At 58.3% G+C, this 22,945-nt stretch overlaps 1 protein-coding gene and 1 long non-coding RNA gene across 3 annotated transcripts; one reads left to right on the top strand and one right to left on the bottom strand.

Annotated features, from left to right (window-relative positions):
- Positions 1-6,327: 6,327 nt before the first annotated feature.
- Positions 6,328-7,144, bottom strand: LOC123604942. Its single transcript, XR_006715528.1, has 2 exons — positions 7,037-7,144; positions 6,328-6,637 (listed from the first exon to the last, which is right to left on the bottom strand). It is a non-coding gene; the product is annotated as an uncharacterized LOC123604942 (long non-coding RNA).
- A 4,975-nt stretch (positions 7,145-12,119) lies between these two features.
- On the top strand, positions 12,120-21,406 carry ODF3L2 (outer dense fiber of sperm tails 3 like 2). Of its 2 annotated transcripts, XM_045491097.1 has the most exons (4): positions 12,120-12,954; positions 16,462-16,569; positions 18,370-18,483; positions 20,398-21,406. In XM_045491097.1, the coding sequence occupies exons 1-4, from the start codon at positions 12,852-12,854 to the stop codon at positions 20,880-20,882; spliced, it is 810 nt and encodes a 269-aa protein (XP_045347053.1). In that variant the 5' UTR covers positions 12,120-12,851; the 3' UTR covers positions 20,883-21,406. The 2 variants fall into 2 exon arrangements, with proteins under 2 accessions (XP_045347053.1, XP_045347054.1); XM_045491098.1 differs by lacking the exon at positions 12,120-12,954 and having other exon boundaries at positions 16,464-16,569; positions 18,381-18,483.
- The last annotated feature ends 1,539 nt before the right edge of the window (positions 21,407-22,945 follow it).

The following is a 22,945-nucleotide window of genomic DNA, read 5'->3' as shown; positions in this document are numbered from 1 at the left end:
TTCCTTGGTCCCATCCCCCTCGAGCCTGGTGCCGGGAAAGCGGCACAGGAAGGTGGACTCCAAGGTGCGGCCCTCCCCAGGCCGGAGGTGCGGGCCTTTCTCGGGAAGCTGGGCTCTTAACCCGGGCAGGGGGCAGTGGGCCCGGTGAACGGGCCTCTTCCCAGCCCCTGACCCTGCTTCCTGCTTCCGTCCCTGCTGAGGCCTCTTGTAGGGTGTGACCCAGCTCTCTGGGCTATGCCTCCCCACCCATCACCAGTGCTCCATGGTGCTCATTCCAAGCCCCAAACGCTCTACCTGTGTGGATGACAGACCCTCACGCTCAAGGACACTCACAGCTCTAATCACCGCTGGTATGGGCTGATCAGATTAAGAGGGTTCTGGGCAGAGGTGAGGAGGAGCTGGAACCTGGGGTGGGGGGAGGGGAGGGGGGGAAGAGGGGGGAAGAGGGACGGGACAGGGCCTGGAGAGAGGGTCGAGGTGGACCCTGGGGAGAGCGGGGGGACCTCTGGGAGCCCAGGACCAACACCGGAGGGGACTGAACGGCATTTCGCGCCTGCATCTGGGATATCTGGTCTCATTGTTAGGAGACTGAGCCCATGGAGCCGCCTGGGTGGGGACTAAGGTCCTCCCCTACATCCCCCGCCCCCCCAACCTGAGCTTCCTGCAGTGCCTGCCTGCAGATCCCCCCCTCCTTCCCGGCATTGTCCCCGCCCAGGATGAAGTCCTCAGGGGCCTTGGCAGGAAACCTCCTTCCCATGGAGGGTCCCAGCCTCCCCCCGCCCAAGACTTGTCATCCTGGACTCTACCTTCCTATGACAGCAGCAGTTCTCTGGGGGGGGGGGGGGGGGTGGCTTCCTCAGAGGGTATCCAGGGGAGAACACTTGCCCAGCCCCCCAGAGATGCCCATTCTCTTCAGGGACACCCTTCCCACCAGGGCTGGGCCCGGTGGGCCCAGCTCCACTCATTTGGGGGCTCACGGCTCTTTCTTTGACGTGGACTGGAGCCATGAGGGCAGGGTCTTCTGGGGTCCTTCATGTAGCTCTGGTGCTGGAGGACCCCAGACCTAGGACATGCCCCCCCCCCCCCCCCCTCCTGTGGTCACTCTCTGCTTCTGTGGGTCTCAGCGATGGTGGAGAAGGCTATGGAGGCTGTGAATGATTCTTTAATAAAGACCCACACAGAAGGCTCTGGAGGGCTGGCAAAATTGCCCTGAAGTTGCCTGGCTGAGCTAACCAAGGGAGCATGGCAGGAGGGATGACCCCCAGAGCCCCAAGTAAATAATGAACACTGAATGCTCATGAAGGACCACACTGCATGAGTCTCTTTCTGTGAAGCTCAGTCCCAAACTGGTGGTGGCCAGGTAGCTGTCACAGGCAGGGCTGTTAGACCCGGGGGTCTACACCCTTCCTGACCCCTTGGGGCCTGTCTGAGGACCTGAGATTTAAGTTGTCATGAGCATCAAGGGGGCAGAGGCTTTGGGCTGTGATCTCTGATTCAGACTGAACAGAGGCACCCAGCGCGGGGTGGGGTTGGGGTAGTTTGCAAAGGCCCCGCAGCTGGGCCCGGTGTCCCTGGGGACTGTGGCGGGTCCCCCCACCAGGGGGGCCTCAGGCTGGGGTAGCGCTGAGGGAGTTGAATAGGCAAGGTTGGGGGTGCCCTGAGGATCCTTAGGCCCTGAGGAGCCGGAAGGCACATCTTGGTGACAGCTGATTTTGGGGTGCTGGCTCCATCACCCCGAGGCTGGGGGACCTGAGCAGGAGTTGGTGGGGCCAGGGCTCCCAGAACTGTAACCCCTGACCTCAGGCCCTGTTGCTAAGTCAGGCTATGCTGTCCTCTAGCAGCGGCTTCTTGCTGATGGGGGCCCCACCCGAAGGGCTGTGGGACACCTTGGGGACCCACCACCGAGCTTGTTGTGGGCACCGGGCTGCAGGGCAGGTGATTGTGCTGGGGGTGGGGGGAGGTCAAAAGGGTGACCAGGAGCTCCAGGAGAACAGGGGAGGTGCTGAAGGGGAAGGGTGGCCCAGGGTGATGCGCCAGTGAGAAGACAGTGAGCATCAGAGGTCAACGTGGGTGTCCCTGGAGGCAGGCGGGTAGACACGTGGGACGCAGGAGGGTCAAGGGTTTGTCCAAAGGGTTTGCCATGCTGGTCCTGACTTTGTCTGGGGCCCCGGGCCGCCATTTTGCTCAGCTCCATGCGGGACAGGTGGAAGACAAAGCTGTAGTTGGGGGGGCCCAGCCTCTTGCACAGGCCACGGATGCCGGCAGTCCTGTTCTGCACGACGCCTGGGGCCAGAACTGCAGGTGAGTCAGCGCCCCTCCCAGATGCCCCCCAGGGCAGGGGGCAGACCAGGGTGGAGTTCTGGGGCCAGTCCTGTCAGTCTAACCAGGGAGCTGCCCATCTGTCCGTGTGTCATCCACCACTGTCCATCCGTCTATCTCTCCACTCCTTGACCGTCTGTCCATCCATCTGCCCATCGCCTGTGCGTCTACCTGTGCGCATGCCCGTCATGTGGACACCCGCTCATTTGTCCTGCCCCGACTGAGTGCCCTCACCATTCTCCCCTCGGGCTGACCGTGCCGACTACAGCAGTCACGGACTGGGGACCAGCTGTGCCTGACGAGGCAGTCACTGCTGTGCCCCAGAAAGATGCAGTGCTGGTGACTCTTTGGCTTTTCCGTGAGGCGGTGAGGCGCTGGGCCATCCTTTCCCCATCCGTGCCCATATCCATCCACGCAGATGTGGTGGTAAATTCACATCGTTCAGAAGCATCTGCCCATGGGTCACCCGGTCCGTGGCTGGGTGATTCCAGCCACGTGCTACATCAGCCTGGCCCAGCAACCACCGGAGGGCCGGGCTGGCAAAGTGACGGCTTTGGGCCACACCGTGAACGGAGGCCGGGGCAGCACTGCCAGTGACTTGTCCCTACTGACCACCCGAAATATAATTCTGAATTAAAGTTTCAACTTACAAGCAGATACTTGACTCGATTACTGGAAAACTTTTAAGTATGTTTGGAACAACTTGGCTTTGTGAATCAGCTTTTTCACCTGCAATTTTGTTAAATCTTATAGATGGAAAACATCCAATGAAAATTAAATGTAAAATGCACGTAAGTGGAAAATACAGAGCAAACTTTGAGGATTTAGTATGAAGAATGTCACACATCCTAATATCTATTATATGTTGAGGGACGCCTGGGTGGCTCAGTTGGTTAAGCGTCTGACTTCAGCTCAGATCATGATCTCACGGTCCGTGGGTTCGAGCCCCACATCGGGCTCTGTGCGGACGGCTCAGAGCCTGGAGCCTGTTTCGGATTCTGTGTCTCCCTCTCTCTCTGACCCTCCCCTGTTCATGCTCTGTCTCTCTCTGCCTCAAAAATAAATGTTAAAATTTTTTTTAAATATTGATTACATATTGAAACAACTGTACTTTGAATATACTATATATAAAATACATTTTATCTTACATTCTATAAAACTCATTTTATTTATGCTACCTTTTAATTTTTTATTTATCAAAATGTTTATTTTATTTTATTTTTTTTTTAAAATTTTTTTTTTCAACGTTTATTTATTTTTTGGGGGACAGAGAGAGAGAGAGCATGAACGGGGGAGGGGCGGAGAGAGAGGGAGACACAGAATCGGAAACAGGCTCCAGGCTCCGAGCCATCAGCCCAGAGCCCGACGCGGGGCTCGAACTCACGGACCGCGAGATCGTGACCTGGCTGAAGTCGGACGCCCAACCGACTGCGCCACCCAGGCGCCCCTCAAAATGTTTATTTTTGAGAGAGAGAGAGGGAGAATGCGAGTGGAGAAGGTGCAGAGAGAGAGGGAGACAGAGGATCCAAAGCAGGCTCCACGCTGACAGCAGAGGGCCTGATTCGAGGCTCGAACTCATGAACCGTGAGATCATAACCTGACCCGAAAGCTGACACTTAGCTGACTGAACCACCCAGGTGCCCCTTAAAGTTAAAAAAAAAATTATTTATTTTGGGGGCACCGGGCGGCTCGGTCAGTTGTGTCTGACTCTTGCTTTCGGCTCAGGTCATGATCTCCTGGTTCGTGGGCTGGAGCCCTGCACTGACATCGAGGAGGCTGCTTGGGATTCTTTCTTGCCCTCTCTCTGCCTTTCCCCCGCTCGAGTGTGCTCTCCCTCTTTCTCAAGAGAAATAAACTTAAATAAAAAAAGGCTTATTCATTTTTGAAAGAGAGAGAGTGAGCAGAGCAGGGGCAGAAAGACAGGGACAGAGCATCAGAGGCAGGCTCCATGCTGACAGCAGAGAGCCTGATGCGGGGCTCAAACTCATGAACTGTGAGATCATGACCTGAGCTTAAGGAAGTCGGACGCTTAACCAACTGAGCCACCCAGGTGCCCCTATGCTACTTTTTAGAAAGTTATGTATTGATTTATTGATTTATAGAGCATGAGCTGGGGAGGGGCAGAGGCAGAGGGAGAGAGAGACTCTTAAGCAGGATCTACGCCCAGCGGAGCCCGCCACACTTGGCCTCAAGAGATCATGACCTGATCTGAAATCAGAGTTGGAGGCTTAACCAACTAAGCTGCCCAGGCGCCCTAAGACTTTTTTTTAAGTAATCTTTCCACCAATGTGGGGCTCAAACTCACAACCCTAGAACAAGAGTTGCATGCTCCCCTGACTGAGCCAGCCAGATGCTATTTATGTCCCTTTTTCACTGTGTTTTTTTCAACATGGTTGCTGGAGCATTTAAGTGAGCTGTGTGTTCTAGTGGGCAGGGGGCTCTGTCCTCAGGCTGGGTTTGTGGCCTGTCTTGGGCACAGAATGGAAATGTCCTTTGGTTAGGTGGGTAGCTCCCCTCTCCTCCACCTACCTGCAGGCTAAGACCTGGGAACCCCTGGTGTTTTATCACACTAGGATAGTGGTTCTTACCCTGGTGATCCTGGGTGATATGTAGCAGAGGCAGGTGGTTGTCGGGGGTGGGGGGGTGCTCCTGGCATGGCGATGGGGGCTGCTACTGCTCAACCCCCCCCACGGGGCCCAGAGAACAATCGAGCCCCAATGCCAGCAGTGCTGGGAACTTTAGAGGTTGGGAAATGCTGGATGGGTGACGGTGGTGGAGGGGTAGGGATTGAGGCCGGGCTTAGGGTTAGGCTGAGGCCGGGGGTCACAATCGGCGCTCACACCAGAGCCCTTCAGAGGTCTCTTGCCCAGGAAGCTTCTTTCAGGCGTCTGCACCTGCGACATGAGTTAGGCCACGGATGGCACGGATGGGAGTCTAGCAGTTATGTCTGAGTGATGAGGCGGGGCCAAGTTCAGAGCATGGAGGTGGTTCTGCGAGGAAGGTGGGAACTGAGGTTGCAGGACTGTGCCCGGGTGTCTGCGACAGGGGCCTGGGTGGACCGAGCTGGCTTTGGGGCTTCTGGGAAGGGAGGGGGTTCAGCGTCCAAGGCTAAGACTGGAGTCCCGGCCCGTCCATAGGGGCTATGGGTGCCCAGTATGGTTAGGGTTGGGGTAGGGTTCCGGATCGGGCCGGCGCCGAGGGTCAGGGGTGGGCAGGGGCTCGGGCACTTTCGGCGCCGCCGTCCTCGGGGACGATCTTCTTAGCCAGCGGGACATCGCGAATCTTGTCGTCGGCAGCGGCGCCCCGGCCCCGCAGCACGTTCGCATCCTGCCTTCCGGCCCCGGTCCCGCCCACAAGTCCCGGCGGGCCCTGCGCTCGCCCCGCGCTGCCGCACTACAACTCCCGGCATGCCGCGGACCCCGGTCGGCGTTTCCCACAAAGCACCGCGCACAGCGCCTGCAGGGCTCCCAACCGCGGACCCGCGGGGGCAGGGGCGCGTGCTGTGGGCACCTGGCTGCGTGCGAGGTCGCGCGAGGAACTGCGGTGCTCGCCCCCCGCCCCCAGCCCTCTGGGGTGGGCACCGGCCCGACGTCTCGGTCGCGCGTCCGCGGGGCCAGTGTCGGGGAGGCAGCGAGAGGTCCTGAACCCGGGATCTGCGCGCGGAACCCGGGAGGCAGCAGGCGCTCGATAGATGCGCGCGGCATGAGTGCACAGAGGGGCGTCTCTGGGACCGGAGTCCGAGGCCGCGGGGTTCCTGCTCTCTTCCCCGCGGGGCCGGGATCGCGGCTAGGGGCGCTGGGATCCCTCTGCCAGAAGGAGCCCTGTTGCTGGAGGCCGGGGGCTTATTGACCGCCCTGGGGCCAAGGTGCTGGGGAACTCGAGTGTGTCATCTAAAGGTTGGAGGATGTTTCCGGAGTCTGGCGAAATGGTGCCAGAGACCAGAGTCAGGCCGAAGGGTGGTTTGTCACGGGGGGCCTGATGTCAAAGTCTGAGAGCGGTTGCTAGGGATGAGGGTCACGCAATTCAACCAGTATTTATTGAATGCTTCCTAGATGCCAAGCATTGTTCTAGGTGCCAGGGTGACAGCAGAAATCAAGGTGGGCAGACCCCTGCCCCGAGGAGCGTTCATTCTAATGGAAGGGGGAGGGGGCAGGAGCAACAGGGTAAAAAGCCTAACTCTGTGGCGCATGCTCATTCCTGTGGTGTCGCTATCCCGTCGTGGCTGAACAAACCACCATCATGACTACCCACATGGCATCAGCCAGCTCACAAAACTCTTGCAAGCTGCACAGCCGTTTCTCACAACTCCAGCCCAACGCTGTGCAGTGGGAAGAATGGGATACTGTGTTAGCCAGTGATAAATTCTGTGAGAAAAAACAGGAAGAGGGATCGGTAGAGTGGTAAGCTGGGTGGTCGGAGGAAGACGTTTGCAAGGAGAGGTCCGAGCAGAGACTTAGCAAGCATGTATGGGGGAAAGGGTGTACCGGGTGGAAGGTACAGTGAGTGCAAAGGCTCTGAGGCTGGAGCTGCCTGGTGTGTTCTAGAAAAGCAAAGAAGGCAGAGGGCTGCAGCAGAGGGATGGATGGAGCCAGAGAGGAGAGAAAGCACTTGGCTGGGTAGGAGTTTGTAGGCTCCAGGAAAGCCTGCCGGGACCCCTATCCAGCCCTCCAGTCCTCCCAATACAGCCCTTCCTTCCTCTGAACCTCAGTGTTTGCACCCGTAAGATGGAGACTTGGCAGACATGCGGCCGGGCACCCAGCAGAACACGAGAGCTCTGTCCCACGTGGAGAGCTGCCGCTTTCCTGGAGGGAGACCGGAGGGGAGCCTGGCTCCCCTGGTTCACTGTGTTCTTGTCTTGGGAGAACAAGTCTTCTTTGTTAGAGTCCGCTCGGAACAAAGGGGCAGGCAGCCACAGAGGCACGTGAGTCTGAGTCAGGGGGCTGACCTCAGGACAGAGGACAATTGCGAGTGCCCTGGGGGAGTGACAGATCAGGGCAACTGGGGAGCCAGAGCCGCAGCTAACGCTGGATGGGGCGGCCCATGAACACCTGGCCTGCTGCCACCCGTGTGCCAGGGACAGAGAACAGCAGGCCAGTCACTGACCCAGCCTCCTGGCGGTGCAGCCCCACTTTCAGCCTCCAGATGGTCCCAGAAGGGAATGGTGGGGACTTAGACCCACAGCAGTGGTGCTGTCAGTGATAGCCCCCTTCACCCGCAAGTCAAAGGTGTTTGCTCTGCACCTGCTCTGGACTCCTACCGCCTCTTCCTGTGTGTGCGCCTGTGTGTGCGTGTGCTAGCATGTTGCGTAGAGGAGTGTGGGGGAGACTGGCGATAAACAACTAAAGAAATAAGACCCCCTCGTCTGGGTTAAGGTCAGATCCGTTCTTGAGGAGATTCAGGTCCAAAGAAGCCTTGACTTCGTTTCTCTTACACCTGACCTCACCCCTCCTCTGCCCAGGGCCCTTCAGGGCTCCCACCTCCCTCAGGGTAAAAGCCCATGTCCACCACCTGCCCCCTCACCCCGTCCTCCTCCCTTCCCTCCCTCTCCTCCTCTCCTCCTTGCTATGCTGGTCCAGCCACAAGAGCTTCCTCGCTCTTCGACACAAAGGCCCAGCGATTCCCCAGGGCCTTGGCACAGGCTGTGCCCTCCGCCTGGAATGTTGGGAACGGCATTATCTGCAGTAGCCTCAAGGGGAAACCTCCTAGAAGCTCATCAGATAAAGTGTGCTGTCTTCATGCAAGGGATATTACATCCAGCAATGAGAGTGAATGGTCTACAGTCGAACCCAGCAAGAGGATGAATCGTACACACTAGGTCCAGGGAGAGAGGGCCCACGGGAACGCAGTGCACTACCATTTATGTAAAGCAAAAAAAGGGGGGGGGGGACAATATAGCCCTGCTTTTGAAGTCACCATGGTGGTTACAGGGTAGAGGGGAGGAGAGGGGTGCAAGGGGGCATGGTGGGGCTTCTGGAGGGCAGGAAGCATCCTGTCCAGGGATGTCAGTGCTGGCTGTGTGGGCGGGCCTGATCTGTGGGGACAGATGCTGGTTGCAGCCCTCTGCGTCAGTCTCCCCTTGCAGCATCCCTGGCTCCCACACCCTCAAGTGTCAGGAGCACCCTTCCCGCCCAGTCTTTGCAACAGAAGGTGCCCCTAGACATTCTGCAGTGTCCCCTGGGGGACCGACTGCCACAGGACTAAGGGTTTGGTTCTAAAGCACTCTAAATCTGTGCTGACCACACAGTGGCCACGTGTGGTCACCGAGCATCTGGACCGTGGCTGAGCATCCGGACCCCAAGCTGAGATGTGCTGTGGGCACAAGACACACTAGGTTCTGAAGCCTTAGCAGGAAAGAAGAATGTAAAATGTCTCAAGCACAACTTTTGTATGCCGGGATGACGTTTTGGTTATGCTGAGTTAAATAAGATGTATCATTAAAATGATCTTGTTTCTTTTTCTGACATGGCTGCTAGAAAATTCAAAATTGCACATGTGGTTTGCATTCTGTTTCTTGTGGGCTGTGTCGTTGCACCTGCACAGAGGCTGGTATGTAGTAGGTGCCCAATAAATGCAGCCTGTGCCCTCACAGCCAAACAAAGGCAAGGTTAGAAGTTTGGATTTGTGGATGGCACAGTGGGAGCCTGGGGAATGTTTTGTGAGCAGGACACAGGTACGGGGTGACTTTTTGACTTCAAAAGATCATTTTGTTCTCGTGCAGAAGACGGGTTGCAGGGGAAGAAGGGACGCGAGTGGATTTGGGGGCCGTGATACGTGATTGAAGAAGGATCTAATGGATTCAGGAAGAGATGGGCTGAGAGAGGGAAGAAGAACCAGGGCCCTGGGTGGGACACCTGCTCCCGTTACTGTTATAAACAACATAAGTTCCATCCTGCATGTTGCGCAGACTTTTTCCTTTGGGGCTTTGAGAAACTAAGCAGCCGTGCTTGGAGGCCACCTGGCCAGAAGCCAGCTGGAGGTGGGCCCCCCAGTCCCACAGCCACAGTTCCTGCAGCAACCCCGGGAGCTGGGACGTGGGCCCCTCCCCAGGAGAGCCTCCGGATGAGCCCTCAGCCCTGGCCAACAGCAGCACTGCAGCCTGAGCAGAGGACCCAACTCTGTCTATGGACTGTCTTCAGAAGCTGTGAGGTAAGAAATGTGGGTGTTTTTTGAGCCACTGTGTTGGGAGGGGGATTTGTTATGTGGCCCAGAGAGCCAACAGCCTGGACCCGCGTAGCTGGCTGTCCACCGGAGAGTCCACACCTCACAGTGCCCAAACTGGGCTCTAGACCTTCTCCTAGCCTGCCCCTCCCCTGCGTGTTCCCTCCTAGTAACAGGGAGCGTCCCCAACCCCTCCGGTCCCCTCACCCCTACCTCAAATGTGCCACAAACCCTGTTGCTTGTAGTTTTAAAATAGATCCAGGACCCACCTGCTTCTTACTTCCTCCTCCACCACCGCCCACCAAGCCCCCCACCTCCCCACACCCGTCCGGGACCAGCCCCCTCCCCTGAGCCCCGCTCACGGTCTGTTTCCCCGCGGCCGCCAGAGGGCGCCGGTGAGCACAGGCTCGAGCAGGTGCCAGCTCTGCCCGCGGCCCTCCGGGGCTCCGCGGTGCCTCCCCCGGGACCCTGCACGGCCCGCTCCCTCTCTCCCCATCGCTCGTTCTGTTCCACTCAACACGGGCCTCCTCGCTGCTCCTGCCGGACGCCCGGTGCACTCGAGGCTCAGGCCCTTCGTACCCGCGGTGCCTCTGCCTGCTGTGTCTTCTCCCCAGACCGCCCCCTCCACCCCCAACCTCCTTCAAGTCTCTGCGTGAATGTCACCTTCTCAGTGACCACTTCATGTCAGACTGGAAACTCTCCACACCTCCAACCTCTCCTTACCCTTGGTTTTCTTTTTCTTTCTTCCTGTCTTTCTCTCTTTCTTTCTTTCTCTCTGTCTTGCCATGTTGATTTATTTTGGAGAGAGACAAAGACAGAGCTGGAGTGGGGGAGGGGCAGAGAGAGAGGGAGACACAGAATCCGAAGCAAGCTCCAGGCTCTGAGCTGTCAGCACAGAGCCGGACGCGGGGCTCGAACCCACGGACCGTGAGATCACGCCCTGAGCCCAAGTGGGCCGCCTAACCGGCGGAGCCCCCCCGGGGCGCCCAGCCTTGGTTTTGCTCCACGGCACTGCTTTGCCTTCTAAAGCAGTGTAACTCACTTGTTTGCTTCTTTCGACAAAAGGGCGAGGAAGGGAGTTTGTGTGTTTTGTGCCCACGTCTTTTCCCAGCACCTGAACAGCGCCTGCCCGCGGTGGGCACGCAGATGCGCTCAGACCCTGCAGCCTCCTCCGAGGCACTGAAGCCCGCGGCCTCAGCCGCGGCCCCCACGCGGCGCCGTATTGCCAGGGCAGAGCCTTGTGCCCCATCCCAGCCCGGCCTTCCTTGTTTCAGTTTGCTGATCTGCTCTTTTCTGCCAGTGAATACATTGGATTAAAAACATGGCTTATGTGCATGGGCTTAGAATTCATTAGCTTCTCGTTCACATGCTATTACCTGGCAGTTGTGCGGGTTCTGAGCTGAAAGTGAGAGCTGGAGGAGTCGGGTGGTCACGGGTCGAGGCCGGCTGGGGTGCCTAAGCTCAGTCTGGTGATGTTGCTGGACCTTGAGGCCCCCAAAACCTCCCTTTCAGGCTCAGGCAATCATTCCAATCTGTTCCCCACCCCACACTCGCTCTTGGCTCCTTCCTATGTCACAGTGGGGACACTAAGGCAGCTGGGGCTGAGTCCCAGCTAGAACCTGGATGAAGGACTGTCCTCCGGCCGGCACGCGGGTCTTTCTCTGCCTGGCCCAGGGTCCTTGAGGCTGACCCCGGCGGCCGTATCCTGCACTTCTGGCCGGCTTGGGTCAATCAGAGACTCTGCCAGGACGGGGAGAAGGAGGTGGGGGTGTCTATCTCCCATCTCCACCCTCAGTGCCCGGTTCTGTCCACAGCTCTGGAGTTTGTGCTGCTTCTGGAAGGAAGCACTGGCTTGTCTACTTTGGGGGCCCACAGGTTACTGAGGATGGGACTGGCTACGGGCTGATTTGTTGGCCGAGTCTCCCCAGGTGAGGGGAGCCCAGGTAAGCACCCTGAGGTGGGAACTGGCTTGAGTGGCTTTAAGGACTGGGAGGTTGCTACTGTGGCCAGAGGAGAGGGGGCGAGGGCAGAACGGGCAAGACTGGGCCCCGTGGGGCCTCGAGTGCCAGGGAGGGCTGGCAGTGGACCCCCAGCACTCCCAGAAGGCTGAGCTGGGGTTGCAGTCTGGGAGAAGACCTGGACCCTTGAGCTAAAATCTGAGTCCGAGAGCCCTGGATTCAACTCCTGGCTCTGCTGATGTTACTCAGGGACCCGAACTCTGAGCCTCAGTTTCCCCACCTGTAACCACAGGTGAGGTTTTAGCAGCTGCATTTCCGTCAGTGAGATGTTGAGATAATTAAACAACACGAGGCACATGAAGTGCCTGAGCACATGGGAATCTTCTGGTGGCTTCACACAGACCATGCTATCCCTTTAATGTGTGGGGTCTGTAGTAATGTCTCTCTTCCATTTTTTAAAATAGTTTATTTATTTTGAGAGAGAGCGCGTGTGCGTGCACACATATGCGGGGGTGGGGGAGGGGCAGAGAGAGAGGGAGACACAGAGTCTGAGGCAGGCTCCAGGCTCTGAGCTGTCAGCGCAGATCCCGACACGGGGCTCGAATCCACAAACCGCGAGATCATGACCTGAGTCGAAGTCTGACACTCAAGCGACTGAGCACCCAGGCGCCCCTGTTTTCTAGCACATTTGACGCCTTCTTATATACTATGTGCTTATTTATTAGGTTATTGTCTGTTTCCTTTGTCCTCTCCTGAGAACACTACCTTCTTGTCTGTGTATTCCTGTTGTATCCCCACCAACCCAAACAGAACCTGTATGCAGTAGGTGCTCAATAGGTGCTTATTGGATGAAGGCAAGAAGGAAGGAAGAATGCCGGCAGGCTTCTTGGCCTAAAGTTGCAACCCCCAGAGTGGTAAACTCACTGCACGACTTTGGGCTGCGTCTCAGTTCCCCCAGCTGTAGAAACGGGGCCACACCGCCCATGACCTCACCAGTCCCTTCTGCTACATGGCTGTAGGTGTTGTGTTTGTGGCTCTGGCTCCCTGGAGCCTTCTCTGGCCCCGGCTGCCCAGCTTGGCGGCTCCCCGGGGACCTGCTCTGCTGACACCGGATTCTTCCCTGGACCATCCGGCCACCGGGCCGACACTTGATCCTGGCCTCACTTCCAGGCCAACGTCCGCCGACCAGCCTGCTAGGGCCGGGGCCCCAAGACTCTGTGCTGCGGGACAAGGGACTGTCTGTGCCGTCCCCAGGGGGGTGTGGTGAGGCTGGGGCTCTGCCGACACCAGCACAGGCTGCAAGGACTGAGGACAGTACCTGACCCGCGGCCCGGAGCCGCTGCAGCTGAGGAGAAAACGCCAGGCGCGGGACCTGCCCGGCCCCTGTGCCTCGTGCAGCCACCTCCCCTGCTCACCATGGGGACCCTTGGCTGCAACCCTGCTCCACGGCTGACCACTGAGTGTCAGAGTGTTCAGACCGGCTTGAGGAAGTCCCGTGGGACGGCCACCTCGGAGAACGGTACGCACCAACTGTGGGGGAGGGAGGCCGTGGTGGTGGGATCTCGTCCTCTATTCTCCCCAGCTGTGCTGGGGCTTCTAGAATATTCTGGGAGCCACCTGGAGGGGGGAGGCTCTGATGACTCCCTGCTCCTCCCCAAACCTCAGTTTTCCTCCCAGCAGAATGGGTGTGAACATAGCATTTCTGTTGGCTCTTGTGCAGCCCTCCACCCAGCAAGGACTGAGCATTTTATGCTGACACAGCAGTGACAGAGCAGCAAAGGTCTGTGGGGGAGGCACACACAAGGCAAAACCAATAAGCAGAATTTATAGCATACTAGTGATAAGTGCCTTCGACAACGTAGAGTGGCAAGGAGACAACGGGCAGGTGTGGAGGCTTGAGGCCTGGACACTCTGCAGGGGCCACGGGCATCCGGGTTCTGACGCTGTGCATTCTCAGTGAGGGTCGAGGCCCCTGCCTCATTTATCTGTGTGTAGCAAGACAGCAGGAGTTAAGCTCCGTGGCCCTGACATTCTTGCTGAGGACACCAAGCACTGCAGTTGTGGTGGGGTGTCTCTGTCGGGGCCTCAGTTTCCCCAACATGACAGTGTATCTCTGTGTCTGGGTCTCAGTTTCCCCACGTGACAGTGTATCTCCGTGTCTGGGCCTCAGTTTCCCCTACGTGACAGTGTATCTCCGTGTCTGGGCCTCAGTTTCCCCAACGTGACAGTGTATCTCCGTGTCTGGGCCTCAGTTTCCCCAATGTGACAATGTATCTCTGTATCTGGGCCTCAGTTTCCCCTACGTGAGAGTGTATCTCCGTGTCTGGGCCTCAGTTTCCCCTACGTGACAGTATATCCCCGTGTCTGGGCCTCAGTTTCCCCACGTGACAGTGTATCTCCGTGCCTGGGCCTCAGTTTCCCCACGTGACAGTATATCCCCGTGCCTGGGCCTCAGTTTCCCCACGTGACAGTGTATCTCCGTGCCTGGGCCTCAGTTTCCCCACGTGACAGTATATCCCCGTGTCTGGGCCTCAGTTTCCCCACGTGACAGTGTATCTCCGTGTCTGGGCCTCAGTTTCCCCACATGACAGTGTATCCCCGTGTCTGGGCCTCAGTTTCCCCAACGTGAGAGTGTATCTCCGTGTCTGGGTCTCAGTTTCCCCAACGTGACAGTGTATCTCCGTGTCTGGGCCTCAGTTTCCCCAATGTGACAATGTATCTCTGTCTGGGCCTCAGTTTCCCCACGTGACAGTGTATCTCCGTGTCTGGGCCTCAGTTTCCCCAATGTGACAATGTATCTCTGTCTGGGCCTCAGTTTCCCCAACGTGACAGTGGATCTCCGTGTCTGGGCCTCAGTTTCCCCACGTGACAGTATATCCCCGTGTCTGGGCCTCAGTTTCCCCACGTGACAGTGTATCTCCGTGTCTGGGCCTCAGTTTCCCCACATGACAGTGTATCTCCGTGTCTGGGCCTCAGTTTCCCCTACGTGACAGTGTATCTCCATGCCTGGGCCTCAGTTTCCCCACGTGACAGTATATCCCCGTGTCTGGGCCTCAGTTTCCCCTACGTGACAGTGTATCTCCGTGCCTGGGCCTCAGTTTCCCCACGTGACAGTATATCCCCGTGTCTGGGCCTCAGTTTCCCCACGTGACAGTATATCCCCGTGTCTGGGCCTCAGTTTCCCCACGTGACAGTGTATCTCCGTGCCTGGGCCTCAGTTTCCCCACGTGACAGTATATCCCCGTGCCTGGGCCTCAGTTTCCCCACGTGACAGTATATCCCCGTGTCTGGGCCTCAGTTTCCCCACGTGACAGTATATCCCCGTGTCTGGGCCTCAGTTTCCCCACGTGACAGTGTATCTCCGTGTCTGGGCCTCAGTTTCCCCAACGTGACAGTGTATCTCCGTGTCTGGGCCTCAGTTTCCCCAATGTGACAATGTATCTCTGTATCTGGGCCTCAGTTTCCCCTACGTGAGAGTGTATCTCCGTGTCTGGGCCTCAGTTTCCCCTACGTGACAGTATATCCCCGTGTCTGGGCCTCAGTTTCCCCACGTGACAGTGTATCTCCGTGCCTGGGCCTCAGTTTCCCCACGTGACAGTATATCCCCGTGCCTGGGCCTCAGTTTCCCCACGTGACAGTGTATCTCCGTGCCTGGGCCTCAGTTTCCCCACGTGACAGTATATCCCCGTGTCTGGGCCTCAGTTTCCCCACGTGACAGTGTATCTCCGTGTCTGGGCCTCAGTTTCCCCACATGACAGTGTATCCCCGTGTCTGGGCCTCAGTTTCCCCAACGTGAGAGTGTATCTCCGTGTCTGGGTCTCAGTTTCCCCAACGTGACAGTGTATCTCCGTGTCTGGGCCTCAGTTTCCCCAATGTGACAATGTATCTCTGTCTGGGCCTCAGTTTCCCCACGTGACAGTGTATCTCCGTGTCTGGGCCTCAGTTTCCCCAATGTGACAATGTATCTCTGTCTGGGCCTCAGTTTCCCCAACGTGACAGTGGATCTCCGTGTCTGGGCCTCAGTTTCCCCACGTGACAGTATATCCCCGTGTCTGGGCCTCAGTTTCCCCACGTGACAGTGTATCTCCGTGTCTGGGCCTCAGTTTCCCCACATGACAGTGTATCTCCGTGTCTGGGCCTCAGTTTCCCCTACGTGACAGTGTATCTCCATGCCTGGGCCTCAGTTTCCCCACGTGACAGTATATCCCCGTGTCTGGGCCTCAGTTTCCCCTACGTGACAGTGTATCTCCGTGCCTGGGCCTCAGTTTCCCCACGTGACAGTATATCCCCGTGTCTGGGCCTCAGTTTCCCCACGTGACAGTATATCCCGTGTCTGGGCCTCAGTTTCCCCACGTGACAGTGTATCTCCGTGCCTGGGCCTCAGTTTCCCCACGTGACAGTATATCCCCGTGCCTGGGCCTCAGTTTCCCCACGTGACAGTATATCCCCGTGTCTGGGCCTCAGTTTCCCCACGTGACAGTATATCCCCGTGTCTGGGCCTCAGTTTCCCCACGTGACAGTGTATCTCCGTGCCTGGGCCTCAGTTTCCCCTACGTGACAGTGTATCTCCGTGCCTGGGCCTCAGTTTCCCCACGTGACAGTATATCCCCGTGTCTGGGCCTCAGTTTCCCCACGTGACAGTGTATCCCCGTGTCTGGGCCTCAGTTTCCCCACGTGACAGTGTATCTCCGTGTCTGGGCCTCAGTTTCCCCACGTGACAGTATATCCCCGTGTCTGGGCCTCAGTTTCCCCACATGACAGTGTATCCCCGTGTCTGGGCCTCAGTTTCCCCAACGTGACAGCGTATCTCTGTCTGGGCCTGCAGCCCCTCCTACCTTTGACTCAGATGTGACTCACAATGCCCCTCCCTCACTTTTCCCCCTCCAGTGGGGGGCAGCTCCCCCACCTTCACGTGCCACGAGGGTGGTTGGGAGCCCAGACGGGGGCTCGGGGGCTGGGCCCCGGGTTCTCCCCCAAGTCTCAGGGTGTCCGGCCCCAGGCCCTCACCTGAGGGCTTTGGTCGCAGGCTCTGGACCGGGCCTGTACGTCCTGCCGTCCACCGTGGGCTACGTCAACCACGACCGCACCCGGGTGGTCAGTCCCGCCTACTCGCTCTTCCGGAGGCCCAGCCCAGGTAAGGCCAGCAGGGGGTGCGCGCGGGGGCGGGGGCCTCCCAAGCCCCCTGTGTCCCCTCGGGGGGCCCCCCGAGGGAGGCAGGCCGCTTGCCGGGGGAGCCCGGAGAAGCTGCGTCCTCGTAGGCAGAAGACAGCAGGGTGTGGTGCTTAGGGCCCGAGTGTGTCTTTGGGCCGCTGCAGACCCCTGGCCTTTGGACCAGTGTCCTAACCGCTCTGTGCCCTCGTCGCCTTCTCTGTGAGGAGTGGTGCCACGCTCCTCACAGAGCTGTCCTCGGGGTGAAACGAACATCCGTTGCGAGCAGCTCCCACAGTCTGCGGATCTGGACAGGGCTCAGTAGAAGTGGGTGCGGAGGGCCTTCTCTGTCGGCAAGACGAGGCCCCTCACAGGCAGCTGTGGAGAGGACAGGGTGACGACTCCCGCTGTCGGGCAGGCAGCGGGCGGTGGGGCTGGCCCCGTCAGCGGGGTCCTCGCCTCCGCGTGGTGCACCCTTGTCCAGGCTGGACTGACGGCGTCAGGATGTGAGTGAACGTCCCGGGCATCGATGCTGTGAATGCGGGTGGCCCTGGCCCCAGCACGCCGTCCACGCCTATTAGCAGTGTCACCGTCACGTTCTAGCAAGACTGTGCCCTTCATATGAATGCCCACAAATGCCATCACCCCATTTTCTAGAGCTGCTCTGAGGTCCCGAGTGCACCTGGGTGGGGAGGGCCCTGAATGAGGACTTTGATTCACCTGGACGAAGGCATGTGGGGAGCGGGCGGCTGACATCTTCCGAATCAGCAAAAACCCCAAACCAAACTGAAACCCAACTCAGGCAACTCCAAGGGGTCCCCAGGAAGGCAAAGGAGGGAATGAGCATCACATCTACCACCAGGAAGGGTTAAGAACTTCGCCTGTGGCCCAGGGCGACCTGGGTTCCCAGGTTCTGTCCTTGTCACAGGACACTCTCTGGGGCAGAGGGACAGATTGGGGAGTCGAGGGTGAGCGGTGGCCAGTGTAGACTTTGCTAATGCCCAGGGAAGACTTCTTGGAGGAGGAGGCCTACGGTCTGGGCTTGCAGGAGGAGGAGTTCCATGGAGCCCCAGGAGACAAGAGGCCCAGGAAGGACAGCCCAGGCAGAGGCCTTGATGAGGAGAGGGACGCCCTTCCTTTGTCAGCAAAGGTGCTCCCTGCGTGTGTGTGCGCATGCACACAGAGCCGCTAGCCAGTGAGTGTGTGTCCCACACGCCACACACCGATGCGCGTGCATTTATGCCCGAATGGCTTGGAAGCGGCAGTGCCAGCACTGGCCCCAGTGACTGGCCCCAGCAGGGAAGTGCCCTGTGCCAGGCTGCCCTCCGTGGACCCTCTCAGCTTTCAATCTCCTCACTCACCCCGCCAGTGGGGAAACAGAGGCAGACAGGGAGATGGCCTGCCCACAGACAAAGCTCACGGAGGCCCTGCTGAGACCCCCGAGGTCCGACTCGAGGCCCCCTTAGGCATGCCCCGTGACAAGCCCAAGCACGCAAAGGGCCCTCCTCAGAGCCTAGTTACTCTTACTGTGGCACAGTCCTGACCCACCCGCCAGCTGGTTTCCTAGTCTGCGGCAGAAGAGAGGTCGAGGGGGGCACAGCTGTGATCACAAGGGCACTGATGTGCTCGTCAGACAGAGTCAAAGCAGGTACCCGGGGCCCCCAGGTCAGTGGTCTAAGGTCCCTGCTCTCCAAGATGGGGCTGGGGGTGGGGCCGACCAGGGGCACTGAGCGGGGTCGGTGGGGCCGTCAGAGGTGCCATTAGGACCGGGGGCTCCTCTCCCCAGCGTCTCCACAGGACATCAGCCCTGGGCCAGTCTACTTCTTGGACCCAAAAGTCACCCGGTTTGGCCGAAGCTGCACCCCTGCTTACTCCATGCAGGGCCGGGGCAAGTCTCGGGGTGAGTATCTGATCAATGCTTCCCCACAAGGACCCCACCCGTCCAGGCTCCCACCTCTGTCCTCTCCTTCTCCTCCCATCAACAGGTTCTTAGAATTTCAGTGTCTTTGGAATGACAAATCAAGGGACTCCGAGGAGGGGCTGGGGGCCCTGAGAGAACCTGAATGAGGAAGTGGGCCAGGGTGACAGTGACCCTGTATACATATGGTGCCAAGAGGGCATCTGGGGCTCATCCGTGACATCAGGGGATGACAGGGCACAGTGGGGACTGTGGCAAATGTGGCAATTCCCTCCACAGACTCCAAAAAACTCACTTCCACCTTAAGTGCCGAATTTAATAACCTGATTCCAGTCTCCCATCCACCCTTTCCTCTTTTGACCTATCACCCATTTGCTCATCTACTCACTGATCAATCAGTTCATCTATCCATCCATTCACTCATCTATTTACTCACCAACCTATCCATGAACCCACTGCTCATCATCCAGTCCATCTGTTGATCCACTGATCCATCCATCCATCCAACTGTCCGTCCATCCACCCATCCACCCATCCATCCATCCATCCAGCCACCTTTCTATCCATCCATCCATCCATCCATCCATCCATCCATCCATCCAATTATCCTTCAGTCTGTCCATCCATCCATTCACCCACCAGCCACCCACCCTTCCTTCCATCCATCCGTCCATTCGTCTATCCATCCATCCAACCATCCTTCCGTCCATCCGTCCATCCACCCATCCATTCATCCAACCATCCATCCATCCATCCACCCACCCACCTACCCTTCCTTCCATACATCCATCCACCCACCCTTCCATCCATCCGTCCATCCAACCATCCTTCCGTCCATCCGTCCATCCACCCATCCAACCATCCTTCCATCCATCCGTCCATCCACCCATCCATCCATCCACCCACCCACCTACCCTTCCTTCCATACATCCATCCACACACCCTTCCTTCCATCCATCCAACCATCCTTCCATCCGTCCATCCATCCACCCACCCTTCCTTCCATCCATCCGTCCATCCACCCATCCATCCATCCATCCGTCCATCCGTCCATCCATCCATCCACCCACCCGACAGCCACCTTTCCTTCCATCCATCCATCCATCCTTCCGTCCGTCTGTCCATCCATCCATCCATCCATTCACCCACCAGTCACCCACCCTTCCTTCCATCCAACCATCCATCCACCCATCTGTCCATCCTTCCATCCATCCATCTACTGATCCATCCACCATGATCTTTCCATTCACAATCCATCAACCCATTTATCATCCACCCAATCATCCATCTACCCACCCACGTCAGCTCTTAATCCCTCTATCTATATATCCATGGATTCATTCATCTACTCATTCACTCTTCATTCAATCACTCACCTCCCATCCTTCTACTCACTCATCCAAACATGTATTAAGCAGAGGAGTTGAAGTAGATTTGACATGCCCTTGCTTTTTATGAGACCCCAGTCTGGTGATGGAGTTAGGCCTACATGGAGACCATCCCACCTCACTGTGCCCATGTCTGGAGGGGAAGACCCTGGAGGGCCCTTGGAAGGGCTGTGAGGGCCTGCCTAGGAGGAGGGAGTGGGGAAGGCTGCAGGAAGGAGGGGGCTGTGGGGCTGTCTGGAAGGGTGAGGAGCAGCCCCTGGGGGGTGGGAATGGGAAAACGGAAGGTATGCGGGGCAGAGGGTTGAGCATGGGCAAAGGCCTGGAGGCTTGAAAGACAACAGGTAGTGTGTGTGGGGGGGGCGGGGGGGAGGTCTGGGAAGCAGCAGAGACACCTTGGGGCTGCCTGACAAGTGCTGTGAGCTCCAGGATGTGTAGGGGCAGTGGGAGGCCATGCAAGGTCTTTGAGCAGGTGAGGACTCCTATCAACCCTCCTGCCCCATTCTCACAGGTCTGGAGGTGACACCAGGCCCAGGGGCCTACAGCCCAGAGAAGGTGGCCCCTGTGCACCAGCGGACACCCCCAGCTTTCACCCTGGGCTCCCGCCTGCGCCCACAGCTCCAGGACACCTCCACCCCTGCTCCTAACACCTATACCCTGCCCTCCCTCTGGGGTTCCCAGATATTCATTAAGCCCAGCAGCCCCAGCTACACAGTGGTGGGCCGCACACCCCCCGCCCGTCCCCCTCAGGACCCTGCTGAGATCCCAGGCCCGGGCCAGTACGAGAGCCCTGACCCCAACACCTACCGTCAGCGCCAGCCCGCCTTCACCATACTGGGCCGGCCCCGTGCCCCCCGGCCCCCAGAGGAGACCCCTGGCCCTGGCACCCACAGCCCTGAGCAGGTCACCATGACCAAAGCCCGGGCGCCAGCGTTCACCATGGGCATCCGCCACTCCAAACGCGCTCCCACCATGGTTGTGGACACCATGCCCTGACACCTTTGGAGTTAGGATTCCCAGCTGCCCCGGGACCAACCCAGTTTACCTGTGTTGTCACACGGGGTGTGGGCAGGCCCCTCCTGGGCCTGGCTGTGGAGAAGACACATCTTGCCTTCCTTTTTTTGAACTCTGAGGTCCTTCTAGGTCCCCTGCTTCCTTTGGTCCCTGGGGGCTGTGACCCCGTGGCTCCGTGCAGGGCGAGCTTCCTTCCAGTGCCCCAGTTTCTTCCTCCCGGTCACAGCAGGTTAAGTCAGGCCACGCAGAGAAAGGGACAACTGCAGCCCTGCCCAGCGGCCGGCGGAGCTTTCTGTGTTCTGGAGCTCAGTGTCCACCCTGCTAGGGCCTGGGTCCCTGGCACAGTTCACGTTTCTGCTAAACCTGGGCTCTCTCTGCTTCTCGTGGATGCACAGCCAGCTGCCTGCCCCTGGTCCCAGCCCCCAAATCAGGCTGGAAGCAGCCTGATCCCTCTCTCTCTAGCTGCTTGCCAATAAATCTCTGTGGCACCAGAGCTGTCAGAATCACACATGTGAGCTCATTTAACCCACTGTCCATGTCAAAGCAAAGAGACTTAACTGTGCCCTTGAGATCCAGACCCCCAATTCTAAAGCCCCCGGGGCCTGGATGGAACCACAGGAGGGATCCAGGGCTGGGTAAGGCCAGAGGCAGACCCAGGGCTTTGAATGGGGGAAGTCAGGGAGGCTTCTTGGAAAAGAGGACATTGAAGCTGGGGTTTGAAAGATGTATAGGAGTTTAATATATTCTAATATCCATCATCAGTAGGTGCCTACCGTGTTTCAGATATTGATGATCATCTAAACTTCAGAGCAATCGGGCGGCAGTTGATGTTCACTGAGAGAAAATGGTGCTTTGGAGAGATTGGACACTTCCCTGAGGACACACTATGAGCCCTTGTGTCCCCCTAATGCCAGGATCCGAATCCTGGCCATTGGGCTCTGTTCCTGCCATTCTTTGCTAGTGACAGGAAGGACACACAGGGGTGGTGTCATGTGACTGAGCCTCCTGTGTGAAAGCCCAGGCCTTATAAATCCTTGACCCAGAAAGACCCTAACCCAGGAGTCTGGGAGGGACAGACTGCCACCATGTCTCCCCAAGGAGGGGGCCCCGGGGCTGCACCTCAGGCTTGACACAGAAGGGTCCTGACATGCATGACCTCTGCTCTGTCCCTTTGTCCCAGTCCAGGGATGCCAATCTTGAACACACACCCCTTTAACTAAGTGGACACACACCAGGACCCCTAACACACACACACACACACACACACACACACGCACACACACGCGCACACACACACACACACGCACACGCACACACACGCACACACACACACACACGCACACACACCCCTCAGGGGAAGCCAGGTGCCTTCCTCACACGCATGTTCAAACTTGCACTCAATATACACTCCCACACAGTCCCACACGTGTGCAGACAATGATAGACACAAACACATCCAGACGGGGGCTCCAGACCCAGACAAACGCCCCCCCCCCCCTCCACCAGCATACCCAGAGGCCACGCCCGCTCTACGGGGGCTCATCCCGACCCTGCACAAGAGCGTCCCAGTGTGAGACACACAGGCTTGGGACAGCATCCCCGGCCCCCACCCCAACGCCGGCCAGTCGGCTGCGCGTCCCTCCTCCGCTTCGCCTCCTCCTCCACGAGCTCCGCGGCGACCGCCAGTCTGTGATCTCATTTCTCTGATTTATCGATCGGGCTCCAGACAGCCTCACCCCTCCTCCACCTGCGCGCGCGCGCGCCCCGGCCCCCTCCCATTGTTTCCCGGCAGTCAGCCCCACCCCAGCCGGGGGAGGGGAAGGAAGGTCTGTCAAGAGAGGCCAGGAGGCCTGGGGTGACCGTGGCATCCCTGATCCCCAGTACAGAAAGAATCACCCTTTCAGGTCTGGGTGGGGGACAGAGAGGTTGGGGACCGAAGGGCGGGCCCGCCTGCGAGGCTGAGGCCCACGAGTTCAGCTGGGTCGCTGAGGGACAGAGCTCCCCAGAAATGGAGGAGGAGCCCGTGACCCTCCAGCCCCGCGTCC

Source organism: Leopardus geoffroyi, chromosome A2, assembly GCF_018350155.1.
Source record: "Leopardus geoffroyi isolate Oge1 chromosome A2, O.geoffroyi_Oge1_pat1.0, whole genome shotgun sequence".
Lineage (NCBI taxonomy): Eukaryota > Metazoa > Chordata > Mammalia > Carnivora > Felidae > Leopardus > Leopardus geoffroyi.
The sequence above is the reverse complement of the archived record's forward strand: the minus strand, read 5'-3'. Positions and strand labels throughout refer to the sequence as shown.

Coding starts and splice junctions, on each gene's coding strand:
- ODF3L2 (XM_045491097.1), top strand. CDS start 12,852: ATGGGGACCCTTGGCTGCAACCCTGCTCCACGGCTGACCACTGAGTGT. Junction 12,955..16,461: donor GACGGCCACCTCGGAGAACG/GTACGCACCAAC, acceptor CTTTGGTCGCAG/GCTCTGGACCGGGCCTGTAC. Junction 18,484..20,397: donor GGGCCGGGGCAAGTCTCGGG/GTGAGTATCTGA, acceptor CCATTCTCACAG/GTCTGGAGGTGACACCAGGC.